The sequence below is a fragment of the Peromyscus leucopus genome, chromosome 6 (genome assembly GCF_004664715.2).
Source record: "Peromyscus leucopus breed LL Stock chromosome 6, UCI_PerLeu_2.1, whole genome shotgun sequence".
In the NCBI taxonomy this organism is placed as follows: Eukaryota; Metazoa; Chordata; class Mammalia; order Rodentia; family Cricetidae; genus Peromyscus; species Peromyscus leucopus.
Genome location: NC_051068.1, coordinates 68,904,413 through 68,917,579, shown reverse-complemented (window position 1 = coordinate 68,917,579; position 13,167 = coordinate 68,904,413). Strand labels below are relative to the sequence as shown.

Below are 13,167 nucleotides of genomic sequence, written 5' to 3'. Positions count from 1 at the left end.
CTGCTAGCCAGGTCCAGCATTCTGAGTTTGAGAATGTTCTTGTCTTTGCAGAGATTGGCTCCCACCATGCTCTGGGGGTACTTTTATATTTTAAGAACCCAGGCCTCCAATATCTAGTGTCTATCTACAGAACAGACGAGATGCTTGGCTTCTGGGCCAATGGGAAGGAAAGAAGCCTAGATTTTTTTTCTACACAAGCACAGAGTCTACCCAAGCTGGGAGCTGGATCTGAAAGATCCTATGCTGGGAACCTCTTCTGTGATTTGTTCTAGCTAAGTAAATGCACACTGTTTGAGGTTGGGTGGGGTCAAGAAGAAAGTCTCATTTCATACACAATTCAGCTCAGAAGCCAGTCTTTAAGTCTAGGAAAACTGATCCCCTGGAGACCCCCAAATCCAAGTTCATTCAGCTGAAGAGAGGCCTCCACCTTGCTTCAGTCAGTAGGATTTCTGCCTTTCCTGCCAGGAAAGGATTGGATTTATAGAGGGGGCGGGGCCAGGGCGGGGCTGACAGTGAGGCGGGGCTTCATGTCTCCGCGACCCGTCGCCTAGACAACCGACTGCATCGAGATGGAGCGGTTACCCGGAGGGATAGTGGGGCCAGATCCGGGAGCCCTGAGCCCAGAGCAACTGGAGCAGTTGCGAGACTTCAAGGTGCGTGAGGCGATATCCCCTAACACCTGTTTCGATCAAAGTGAAGCTCCTCAGGAAAAAGGCCCCTTGGACAGGTCGGAGGACCCCGGGAGAGGGGAGGGCCTGTTCCCCGGGATGAGTGCCAGACAGCTAGGTGGAGGGTCACTGAGCCCAACCCGCGACGCGACGTATTTGAAAGTGCAAGAGGAACCAAGAAGGGGTCTGGCCAGAGAAATGACAGGGGGTGTCGTTCAGTTGGTGGAGCTGGCATGCCGGCCTAGCATGCCCGACTGCTGGATTCCAATCCTCTCTACCACCACCTCCCCCACCGCACAAACCAGCACTGCGAGCTAGAGACAAGAGGATCAGGAGTTCAAGGTCAGCTTCACCAAATTCCAGGACAGCCCAGGCACTATGAAACTCTGCCATTAGAAAAAAGAAATGCGGCTGCTTCAAAGGAAAATCTGACAACTGCGCTTCGGCTTTGAGACACTCCGGGAAAAGACCTGCCTCACCCCCTCCCCCCTCCACACCCCCTTCCAGGGTTGAAGCCGGGATCTGTCTCCCCAGGTCTTTGACTCTTGGTTGTTGCTCCTCAGATCCAGACTCGGATCGCAAATGAAAAGTACTTGAGGACCCACAAAGAGGTGTCGCTGCTCATCAGCGGCTTCTTCAGGTAGGTGGTGTGACGGGCTGGCCTTTGGGAGCTGGTAAGAATTTCACCAGATCTCGCCCGGAATAGATGAGCAGGTTAATGTGTACTCTCTTCTTTCTTTAGACACTCTAATAGCCGCACTCAGGGAGAATCTTCAGTTTGAGGATTCAGTTTGACACAGTGAGACTCAGACTCAAACAAAAACAAAAACAACAGCAAAACTGCCCCCCCACCACCTTTTTTAAGACAGAGTCTCATGTAGCCAGGAGTGGTCTCGAACTCAAACTCATTATGTAGCATAGACTAGCCTTGAACTTGTGATGGTCCTCCTGCCTGCACCTTCCCAGGTGTTGGAACTACACAGATGCACCAGCCCAACTTGGTTTGGACCCTGTAAAAGTTAGAAAATTCCTAAGAGTCAACCTTTTGTAACTCTGACACTTGTGAATTTTCTTCAGTTATCTCTACATTCTTTAAAATACTAATGTTCGTTCACTTCAACTGCAAAGATAAATATGAATATTTACCTCATGACACTGGGAGAGGGAATGCGGAATTGGGAAACAGCGGGTAGTCATCAGTGTAGAACACCGTTCCCACTCAGAGGAAGAGAGTTTTCCAATTGTGGGGACACTTGGCCCTTGCCTACCTGAGAACACAGTAGAAAAATGGCAGGGAGCCAAGGCATAGGGGCTTTTGGGGACTGAGGCAGAAGGATCACAAGTTCAAGACCAGCCTGGACTGCATTGGAGAGACCCTATTTCTAAAACAGAGAGAAAGAAAAAAGAAAAAAATATTGAGGCAAAAGAATACTGTTTTCCAAATTTGATGGTAATCTCATTGGTCTCACCATTTGGGAGGTGGAGGCAGGAGGATTTAGGGATTCAAGGCAGAGTGAAACCCTCTCTCAAAAAGCCAAAAATTAATAGAGAAACAAACAAAACTCCCATTTCCTGGTGTATCCTAGGGCGTGTTTCTTCCGCGCATTCCATCGGCATAGCAAAATCTCAGAACCCACTTGGCCATTCTGGATACGTATGGCACACACCTTTAATTATAGCACTTGGGAGGCAGAGTCAAGTGGGTCTCCATGAGTCTGAGGCCAGCCTAGTCTACATGGAGACCTGCAGCCCCGAAGGCCCTCATCTTCCTTTCCTCTTCCCGAGGCCGAACAGTCCAGCCAACCCTTCGATGCTCTGCAGGTCACCTGGGCAGACTCCACCTGGCTCCGGTCAGACTTCTCTCTGGGGTAGTATCTGAAGTATGAGAGCTACTTTCTGTTTGCCTGCTCTTAATTTCCTTGAGCAGTACCAGAGTGAGCTTTGTTCTGGAAGCTTTACCCAGCCTGTATGAAGAGGAGGGAGGAGGAAGAGCTAGATGAAGGGAAGGCAGCGTGCCTGTCCAGTTCTGCCCCTGGGGTCTCTGCTCCTGATATCCAAGCCCTACTGAGCTGTGAACTGCTTCCATTGGGAAGATTATCCTCTGCTTGGGCTCTCTGGATTCCGTGATTTGTGGCCAGTTAGTCCCCACACCTCAGAAATACAGTGCACAGAACACTTAATACCTTCAGTCTGGACCTGAGACCAAAGTTAGGTTAGGTACCCAGAAACTTCAGACTTAGGACTGGAGATACAGTGTCCACACCTGCATAGGCAGAGGAGTCTTCCCAAACTACAGCTCTGGTCTGTAAAAGGACGATTCCTGTCCTGACCACCTGTTCCCAAATACCCAGCAGCCACTTCCCACAGAGGCCTATATTAATTATAAATGCTTGGCCAATAGCTCAGGCTTGTTACTAACTAGCTCTTATAACTTAAATTAACCCATATCTATGTATTGCCATGTGGTTCATGGCTTTACCTGTCCTCTAGCATGTCTTGCTTCCTGGGCAACTGCTAGCCTCTCTCCTGACTCTTCCCTCCTTCTTCCCATCATTCTCAGTTTGGTGTTCCTGCCTAACTTCTTGCCCTGCTACTGGCCTGCCAGCTTTTTACTAACCAATGAGAGTAATACATAGTCATAGTGTAGAAAAGGATTGTTTCTACAGCATTTCCCCTTTTTTGTCTCATTAAAAATTAAGGTTTTTACTGCCGGGCATTGGTGGCGCACACCTTTAATCCCAGCACTCGGGAGGCAGAGGCAGGCGGATCTCTGTGAGTTCGAGGCCAGCCTGGACTACCAAGTGAGTCCCAGGAAAGGCACAAAGCTACACAGAGAAACCCTGTCTCGAAAAACAAAAAAAAAAACAAAAAAAAAAACAAAAAAAAAATTAAGGTTTTTAATCTTCATATAGTAAAACTATATACAACAAAACAGCTATTAAGTAAGAATTACAGTAACAATATCCACTCTATTTGCATTTGGCAAAATTAGAGTAAATAATTATCTAATCTTGGTGAGTCTAAAGTTTTGTATCTAATTTACTTTCTATCATAACTAAGGAAAACTATAATTATAACTATTTATTCTTCAGCTCCATCAAAGACTTCAGAAGGGTGAAATGTTACCTAATGACAAGGACATCTCACTGCCTGAACAGTCACTCAAAGTTCCTCTGTAATGTTGAGGCATCCAACTCTGGGCTACAGGCCTAGCATATCTGACAGACTTTCCTGTGAAGCAGAGATTTCTGAAGGACTAATCTCCTTTGTTTAGCCTTTTTCCTGACCATTATCCATAATCCATAACAACTTGTAACCAACGCCCCTAAATGATGACAAACATTCATAATTTATTTTTGGGAATGTGAGCATAGTTCTCTAGAGCACTTCCTGTTGATTGGGGGTGCTAGTAATCTTTCGGTGTTGGATGAATTTCTAAAGGTCTTTTAATAAAAAACCCAGAACCAGATATTTGGGGTAAATGCTGAAAGATCAGAGAGACAAAGGAAAAAGTCACTGCCATGTCTTACCTCGCCAACTCCTTAGCCTGAAAAGCCTCAGCCAATAGGCCTCTAGTCAAATGAGCTTCCTCAGCCAAAAAGGCTTCAGCTGAAAAAGCCTCTAGCTGAAAGGGATGCTTCTGCTGAAAAGTCTTTAGTTTCTGTCTCCTCGGGCCTTAAATACCTTTCTCCACCCAGCCATCACTTCCTGGGATTAAAGGCATGTGTACTTCCCAGTACTGGGATTAAAGGTGTGTGCCACCACTGCCTGGCCTCTATGTTTAATCTAGTGGCTTGTTCTGTTCCCTCATCTTCAGGTAAATTTTATTAGGGTACACAATATATCACCACATTTCCCCATTTTTGTCTAAAATAATAAAAGAAGGTTGTAACTAATATAAAAAAACTATATACAATAAGCACAGTAAGTATATACAATATATACAGTCAAGAATTACATTAACAATATCCATTCCACTAACATTTGACAGATCAGAGAAAATACTCCATTTTGGTGAGTTCAAAATGTTGTACCTAATTCACTTTCTATCCTAACTTGTATTACCAACCCAAAACTATCTTCTGATGTTTTTCAATCTTATACACTTCACACCTCTGTAGTGAGTTTCTTTTCTGAATTTATTAACAAGGAAAACTATACAATTATTTAGTCTTCAACTCCCTCAGAGACCCGAGAAGGAAATGATATTACCTAAATAAGCAGGAAGTGCAAACAAGCGACTTCCAAAAATGTGAGAAATGACAGAAACAGCTGGCTGTCTGGACAGTCACCCAAGGTTCCTCTGCAATGTTGGGGCATCATCTTCAGCCTACAGGCTTAGCATACCTGACAGACTTTTTGCGAAGGATTTTCTGCAGGATTTTCTGAAGGGCCTTCTTACCTTGTCTTGGCAAGGTTTGGCAGTCCTTTCTTTTGTGTCCTGCTTGTCCTTTTTGGACAGCATACTGTCAGCAGTCAAGGCAAGGGCACTTTCTTGCCCAGTGGCTAACTTTTGCCACAAAGAAATTAAAGTCAATATAGAGGGTTTTTTTTGTTGTTGTTTTAGTTTTTCGAGACAGGGTTTCTCTGTGTAGTTTTGGTGCCTGTCCTGGAACTCGCTCTGTAGACCAGGCTGGCCTTGAACTCACAGAGATCCACCTGGCTCTGCCTCCCAAGTGCTGGGATTAAACATGTGCACCACTACCACCCAGCTGGAGTTTTCTTTAATACCCATCATCTTCTCTGAAGTAGATTGGTGCTGCCAGGAGCAGACGTGTCTCATAGTAATAAAAAAAGAATCTATATTATTAAAACATCTTAAATGCCATATTCTGTAGATCTCAGAAGTGTTTGAAGATGACCTGTCTATCTAAAATATATCTGTTTGACCTTGAAAACATAACTAATATGACTACAAGTTCAATTGTAATAGGTGACTAAATACTAACTTACATTTCTTTATATCCTAATTAGTTGGTAATAGCTTTCAAGGACTAGCAATTTGCATTACATTGTTAAACAAGCTGTATAGGTACAACACCTTAAACAAGATTAGAAAGATATGTACAGTGTTTTCTAACAAAATCAATCTCAAATTTGTATCAATATATATAATTTGTATACAATATACAAAAACCCAATCAAATGTAAGGTATTTAAAACTAGTAGTTGCTTTTTAAAAGTAGATTCAATAATCTACCTTTTTACCTTATCATATCTATATCCTCCCCTTTTTCTTTTCAGAGTAGAATCTACCCTTTTATCCTATCATTTCTATATTTTTTTCAGAGTAGATTTAATAATCTACCTTTTATCCTGTTATATCTATATAATATATTTCTATATCATTTGGGGGACCCTGAGAAAATTTAGGATTATGGTTAAGTCCTGATTGGAGTATTCTGTGAGACTGGATCATCTCAACCAGTAGCCTTGAAGATGTTCTGGATGCAGAACTCAGAGAAAACTGCAACAGAAGCATTTTGGAATGTTGGATCATCTGGTCCATCTGTTTCCATCAGAGATTTTTCAGGGGAGTCTTCCTGGATCAATCCTGATTTTTCTTAACCCAGAATGAATCCAGAGCCTCTCATTTCCTCTTTCCCAAAGTAACCTATCTTTTGACTTAAATTTTGAAGTCAAGATATTTTTTTAAATATATATAGTTTGGTTAATCTAGTAGCTTTCATAATCAAATGTCTCTTAGCAATTATCATTTGTTCATTAGTAGTCAAAAATGGAAAGACACAATAACATACAGTATCTAGACTCTCTGTGTATCTTCCATCTTTTTTTTTTTTTAAAAAAAAGCTATTTATTTTTATTTTATGTATATCGGTGTTTTGCCTGCAGGTATGTCTATATGAGGACATCAGTTACAGACAATTGTGAGCTGCCATGTGGGTGCTGGGAATTGAACTCCGGTCCTCTGGAAGAGCAGCCAGTGCTCTTAACTGCTGAGCCATCTCTCCAGCCCTGTATTTCCCATCTTTACATGGCTTATTATATTTTCTTATTACTCTATTCCTTTTTTAAGGACTTGGGTGCCAGATGAAGCATTACTCTAATTAATCTTTATCAATAAAAAAATCAAGAGTCAGATATTGGGGTAAAACCTGAAAGTTCAGAGAAGCAGGGGAACAGCCATAGTCACTTCCTACCTCTCCCAGTTCTTCTGACCAAAAGGGATGAGATCCTCTCTCAGTCCCACCTTACCACTTCCTGTCTCCTCTCTCTACAGTCCTCCAAACCTCTATGGTCAGCTAGTAGCTAGCTCTGCCCTCTGACTCCAGGCAAGCTTTATTTGTCAGAACATAATCAAAATATCACACAATGCTGGTCTGTTATTCCTTGTCTGGAAAAATCTTCAGTGGCTTCCAACACTGCCTTTTTTGTTTGTTTTTAAACAACCTGTTGAGATATACAGATAAGTGACACATCTTAAATTGAATCAACCTTCCTGTACATGTGACCCGCTGGATGGAGAGACTGAGCTTTACCAGCACCTCAGAGCCCAAGCGACCCCGTTACTTATTATTATCATCATTTCACACAGTCTCACAATACAGGCCAGGCTGGCCTCAGTCTCCCAGGTGGTGGTGTGAGTTATGCAAAGGGCTTCTAACAGCACAAATCCATTGCCCTTTTGTGTCTACGTACATGGCATTCTTGAGTCCCTGCCTCTCCACACCTGCCCCTCCTACTCAGTCCTATCTCCATTCCGTTATTGTGTGACCCCAGCACATATTGACATGCCATTCCCTTTTTCTCTGTTTCTCTGTTTCTCTGTTTCTCTGTTTCTTTCTTTCTTTCTTTCTTTCTTTCTTTCTTTCTTTTCTTTTCTTTTTCCTTTCTTTCTCTCTCTCTCTCTCTCTCTCTCTCTCTCTCTCTCTCTCTCTCTGTCTTTCTTTCTTTTCTTTCTTTGGACAGGGTTTCTCTGTGTAGTTTTGGTGCCTGTACTGGATCTTGCTCTGTAGACCAGGCTGGCCTCAAACTCACAGAGATCCGCCTGCCTCTGCCTCCCGAGTGCTGGGATTAAAGGCATTCGCCACTGCCGCCCGGCCCTTTCTTTTTCATAGTGCCAGGCTACCCAATGCCTCGTGCTAAGCACATGCCCCCTCACCTCCCATTACGAGTCTTTCATTTCTCCCTCACTACACACGTCTGTATGCTGACCAGACCAAGCTCTCTAGTTATTCCCTAAGCCCAGGCAGACACCCCAGCGAGCTCTGGACTCGGGATACAACAGTAGATCCAACCCAGCTGCTAACCTCGAGGCAGTCACACATAGGACACAGGACTGTTTCCATCTCTGGGCCTTGGTTCTTGCTGTTTCCATGGACTAGGAATGTTCTTGTCTCTCATCCTTCATTCTTCCTAACTAAATCTCATTTGTACCACAAGGATCCCTTCCAATCCAATTACTCTGTAAAGGGTTTTGGGATCCCACTTTCAGTAACCATTTATCTTAGGGTTTCTATTGCTATGAAGAGACACCATGAACATGGCAACTCTTATAAAGGAAAACATTTAATTGGGGCTGGCTTATAGTTTCAGAGGTTTAGTCCATTATCTTGGTGGGAAGCATGGCAGCATGCAGGCAGATATGGTGCTAGAGAAGGAGCTGAGAGTTCTACATCTGGATCCGCAGGCAACAGGAAGAGACTGAGACTCACTAGGCCTGGCTTGAGCCTCTGAGACCTCAGTGACACATTTCTTCCAATGAGACAACACCTACTCCAACAAGGCTACATCTCCTAATAGTGCCACTCCCTGTGGGCCTATGAGAGACATTTTTATTCAAACCAGCACACTGTTCTTCCCTCCTAAAGCACTATTTAATAGTCTTCTTTTAGCAGCTACTTGAGGTTCCTTGGCCTTTTGGGAAACTTACCTGTTTCCTTTTGTCTGTAAGTTCTTTGAGGTAGGGCTATATTTTTTTGCTCACACGTGGCGAGTCCGCGAGTCCCAGTGATCCCAGCCTCCAGTCCCCTCAATGCTAGGGTCAAGGCCCAGCTTTTGATAAGGATGCTGGGGATCTGGATTCAGGTCCTTATGCTTGGGCAGCAAGTGTTCTTACAGTTTCAGAGGTTTGGTCCATCTCCCTAGCCCCTATCTCCCCCCCCCCTATTTTAAAATCATTCTTATATACTGTATTACTTACATGTAATTTATACTCAATAATTGTCTAATTGAACTGAAGGAGGAGGGAAACAAAATTGTGGAAGCTTGGGCTTTCTCAGCAGGGGAGACTTTGGTTAAAAGAGCACCTGGAACTGGAGGTGGTCAGCAGGCCACCACAGCTGGAGGCCAAGCAAACACTGTAGAGAGCACCGGCCTTGGGCAAGTGCTGGGCCCTCTCCTCTTTATTTATTGTCTGTGTGAACTTGGGAACATGATTAACCTTTTTTAGGTTTATTTTCTTTATATAAAATGAGATGTAATTGCCATTTCACAGGGATGTTATAAAGCAAAATAGTATTAGTGAATGTTTATGAAGCCTAGAACTTTCTGAGGCGTCAGACATTTCTGGCATCCTGGTGGCGTCATCTTCTTGTCTGTCTGCTGTGTAGTGGAGATAACAGCCCTCTGAAGTTTTTAAATAATATTTCCTTTTGACTTTGTTTATTGTCCCCCGACCTTGGGAAATCCATGGGTCAACTTCCTCAGACCATCCAGGGTCACATTTCTGCCCATTTGGCATGAGCCCCTTGAGGACCTGGAGCCCCTGGTTATCTCCTTCCTTATATCTTTTAATGTTTTCCAGAGAAATGTTTCTGAAAAGACCAGAGAACATCCTGGAATTTGCTGCGCGTGAGTACAGTGGTGCCAGGGTGTCTCAGGTGCCTGCGCAAGAAGCGGCATTGGGGATGTAGAGCCGGGCAAGCCGAGGACCGTGTGGGCCTGGGTTCTTCTTCACTTGATGTCCCCCACAGGAGCTGTTTTGTGAAGACTTTTTTCATTCCTCTGACTTTTCCTCAAAATGAGGCCAGAGTGGCAACTGAGGCAGGACTTCCCTTGGTGAGGATTAAGAATTTTTGATCGGGAGGTAGAGGCAAGCGGATCTCTGTGAGTTTGGGGTCAGCCTGGTCTACAGAGTGAGTTCCAGGATAGCCAGGAGTGTTTCACAGAGAAAGCCTGTCTCAAAAAAACAAAAAAAGAAAAAGAAAAAAAAAAAAAAAAAAAAAAAGGATTTTGAGATTCCCAAAGGAGAGCCCGGGCAGCCCTAGTCCGCTGGGGGATCTCAAAGTGGTGTCTGACCCGGGCTGCACTTGAGAACCACCGGGGAGCGTTTTAAAAAATACTGATGCTCAGGCCCCACCTCTAGAGATTTTTATTTCATTAGTCTGGGGCGGGGCCAGCAGCCAAGGTTTTGAAGGCTCCCAGGTGGTTTTTAATGGACTGGGCTGCCGAGGTGGCTTCGGGTCTTCAGTGGAGGGAGGGGAGCTGGCGGAGGGGGGGGTGTGTCTTGGGTGCGGTTAACCCTGGGAGCCCACAGCGTTCTTACAGCAGATGCCGACTGGACTGTGGCTTACTTTCCTCCTGGTGTAAAAACCCTCTCTGTCGGCATGCTGTGAGCCTGGCTCTCCTCGGGAGAGGGTGTTCTCAGGAAAGGTCTGCATTTCAGAGACAGGAGCTGGCAAGCTGAGTGGAGATCAGAATAATACCTGATGTTTATTGGGGTCCTAAGACGGACCCGCAGCAGAGCACTCAGAATCCCTGAGCCCTCGGTGGCTCCCTGAGCCCCAAGTGAGCCAAGAGTCCAAACTGGGCATCCCGCGTGGGCCTTGCCTGGGATGGGTTCCTGGCATTCATGAGGGCAGCTGTCAGGCACTCGCTGTGAGCCCTGAGATTGTTCTGTCAAGTGGGGACCACCGGTGGGGGTTGCTAGGACAAAGCATCGACTTTTTAGTAGAGTAAGCTGTTGTGGCTCAGGCTTTTCCCTTCAGGAGAGATGATTTCGTTCTGATTTTCTTCCCAGACTATTTCACGGATCCAAGACTTCCCAACAAGATTCACATGCAGCTAATTAAAGACAAGAAAGGAATCTAATTAGCAAAGCCACACCGCTCAGCTGCTCGGAGAAGCCAGAAGGAATCCAGCCTCGGGTGGGTGTTAGCCTCACTCTTGTGAAAAGCAACACGGGGTTCTGTGAAAGAACGTAAGCCGGGAAACAACAGAGCAATGTAGTACCCGTGTGCCATTCTCCTGTCAGTTTAGGATTAGAGGCTGGGAGCTGAGGCCTAGAGTGTCTGGTTGTCAGTGGCAGGATCTAGTAAGGCCGATTGAGAAGATGGGTGTGGGAGGATGGAGGGGATGGGGTGGGGGATGGGGGGGGATGAGTCAGCCTCTGAGGTGAGGAGTGCTCAGATTGGGAGCAGCTTCCCTCCTTCGTCTTTCAACTGCCCAATACCTTCAGGCCATCTCATGTTTTATTCCCCAACCCCTCACAGGCAGGAGGATTCCTGAAACCAGTTTGAAGGCTGGATAGGTTTTTTTTGTTTGTTTGTTTTTTGTTTTTTGTTTTTTGTAATTTGCTTTTTCTTAATGTGAGGTGGGAAAGGCCACTCCTAATCTAGTGAATCCACTTGTGTTTTGCAGGGTCAGCTGGAGGCCTGAGAGCCCTGTTACCGTCAGTATGGATTTCCAAGCTGTGTGGGCTTCTTCCTCTCACAGAGCTTTCAGAGATCCTCATTAAATCCAGACCTGCCTGTCCTCTCTTCTTTTCATTTGGACAGAGGAGGGCACCGTGCATGGGAGCCTGCTCTGCCTGACGGGGCCTTTTTCTCCTTGGGGTGGTCTGGAGTTGGCAGGGACTTATCAGACTGTGAACAGGGTGGGGATCCTGAGAAAGCCACAGTTAGTGTGACGGGTTAAAACAAGTGAGTCCATACATGCTTCAACACCTTCCTCCCATGACCGTCCTAAGTGTAAGGGGGTGATTTTTCTTTGCTTTCCATAAAAGCAATAGCGAGAGAAATTGGGCCGGAAGGATATCAAGAGAGATGGACAGTGAAAAGTTAAGAGGGGCCTGGATATTGTGAAATATACACCTGACAGGCACCCGGGGAAGGTGGAGGACTTGGTTCTTGAGGATTCAGGAGCAAGCTGGTCATCTATTTGACGTCTGGCTAAGAGGCAGCAAGATGAAGTGTCCTTTGCACATTTAGGAGCCTCTGTGTGTGTGTGTGTGTGTGTGTGTGTGTGTGTGTGTGTACGTGTGTGTGTACTGTGTGTATGTGTGTACATGTGTGTGTATGTGTGTACGTGTGTGTGTGTGTGTGTGTGTGTGTGTGTGTGTGTGTGTGACATTTTTCAGGTTTGTGGCCTCAGTCTTGGGCCTCTGCAGTCCGCTGGCTACACTGTATAAAGGAGCTCTCTCTTGTGGTTCATGTGTCAACATCACCATGGCAACAGAAACAGGCTGAGTGTTATTTGTATCCCCTTGCTCCTAGCTGTCCTCACTTGCAGTGGTAAAAAGGGCATCAGAACAGGAAGACTCAGAAACCATGTAAGTTATGAACTGTAACCCTCAGAAGTTGATTTGTTTTTGTTTTAAGATAGAGTCTCACTCTGTAGCCCAGGCTGACCTTGAACTCGCCATGATCCTCCTGCCTCAGCCATGGCTTTGAAGGTGCTGGGGTTGTGGGCATTTGCCGCTCGCTGCACCTGGCTTTGGAGGCGTTTTGTTCTGTGCTTTCAGTATTAATCTTCAACATCTCTTGCATGGACAGTGAGCTGTCCTTGCTGAGGAAGTACAGAAAAGGGGCTGGGGACATAGTGCAATGCTCGCTTTGTAAGCTGGAGGACCTGAGTTCAAGCCCCGGAACCCACATTTAAAAAAACCCAGGTGTGGTGATGTGTACTTGTGATCCCAGAACTGGGGAAGCAGAGACTGGTGGACTCCTGGGGCTTGCCAGTGGGCCAGCCTGGCCTACTAGATGTGGGGAAGCAGAGACTGGTGGACTCCTGGGGCTTGCCGGTGGGCCAGCCTGGCCTAGTAGGTGAGTTCCAGGCCAAAGGAAGACCCTGTTTCAAAACCAAAGCCAAGTGAAATCAATAAAAATGGACAGTGCCTCAAGAACAACACTGAGGCTGTCCCCTGGCCTCCATGTGTGTTGGTGTGCACACACACCAACACACAGGAATAAAGTCTGGTGTGGTGGCTCACAGCTACAACCCCAGCATTCAGAAAGCTGAGGCATGGTAATTACTATGAATTCCAGGCCAACTTGGACTGTAGCATGTGGTCCTGTCTCAAACAAACAAACAAAGCTGGAGAGATGGTTCAGTGGTTAAGAGCACATACTGCTCTTCCTGAGGACCTGAGTTCGATTCCCAGCAACCATATGAGGCGGCTTACAATTGCTTATAACCCCAGCTCCAGGGGGATCTGACACCTCCAACCTCTGTGGGCACTTCTGTTCATGTGCCCATACCCCCCCCATAACACATAATTAAAATAATAATAGCAAATCTTAAAAACAAAGCAAGATCA

General features: G+C 45.6%; 1 protein-coding gene across 1 annotated transcript; it reads left to right on the top strand.

Annotated features, from left to right (window-relative positions):
• Window positions 1-532: 532 nt before the first annotated feature.
• Window positions 533-11,384, top strand: Riiad1 (regulatory subunit of type II PKA R-subunit domain containing 1). The gene is made up of 5 exons (XM_028857436.2): window positions 533-653; window positions 1,232-1,308; window positions 9,436-9,482; window positions 10,651-10,777; window positions 11,271-11,384. Exons 1-4 carry the CDS (start codon window positions 570-572, stop codon window positions 10,719-10,721), a joined length of 279 nt encoding a protein of 92 aa, XP_028713269.1. The 5' UTR covers window positions 533-569; the 3' UTR covers window positions 10,722-10,777; window positions 11,271-11,384.
• Window positions 11,385-13,167: the final 1,783 nt, after the last annotated feature.

Excerpts from the sequence above, each read along its gene's own strand:
- Riiad1 (XM_028857436.2), top strand. The coding sequence starts at position 570 with ATGGAGCGGTTACCCGGAGGGATAGTGGGGCCAGATCCGGGAGCCCTG. Across the intron at positions 1,309-9,435 it reads CTCATCAGCGGCTTCTTCAG|AGAAATGTTTCTGAAAAGAC; the intron begins GTAGGTGGTGTG and ends AATGTTTTCCAG. Across the intron at positions 9,483-10,650 it reads CATCCTGGAATTTGCTGCGC|ACTATTTCACGGATCCAAGA; the intron begins GTGAGTACAGTG and ends TTTTCTTCCCAG.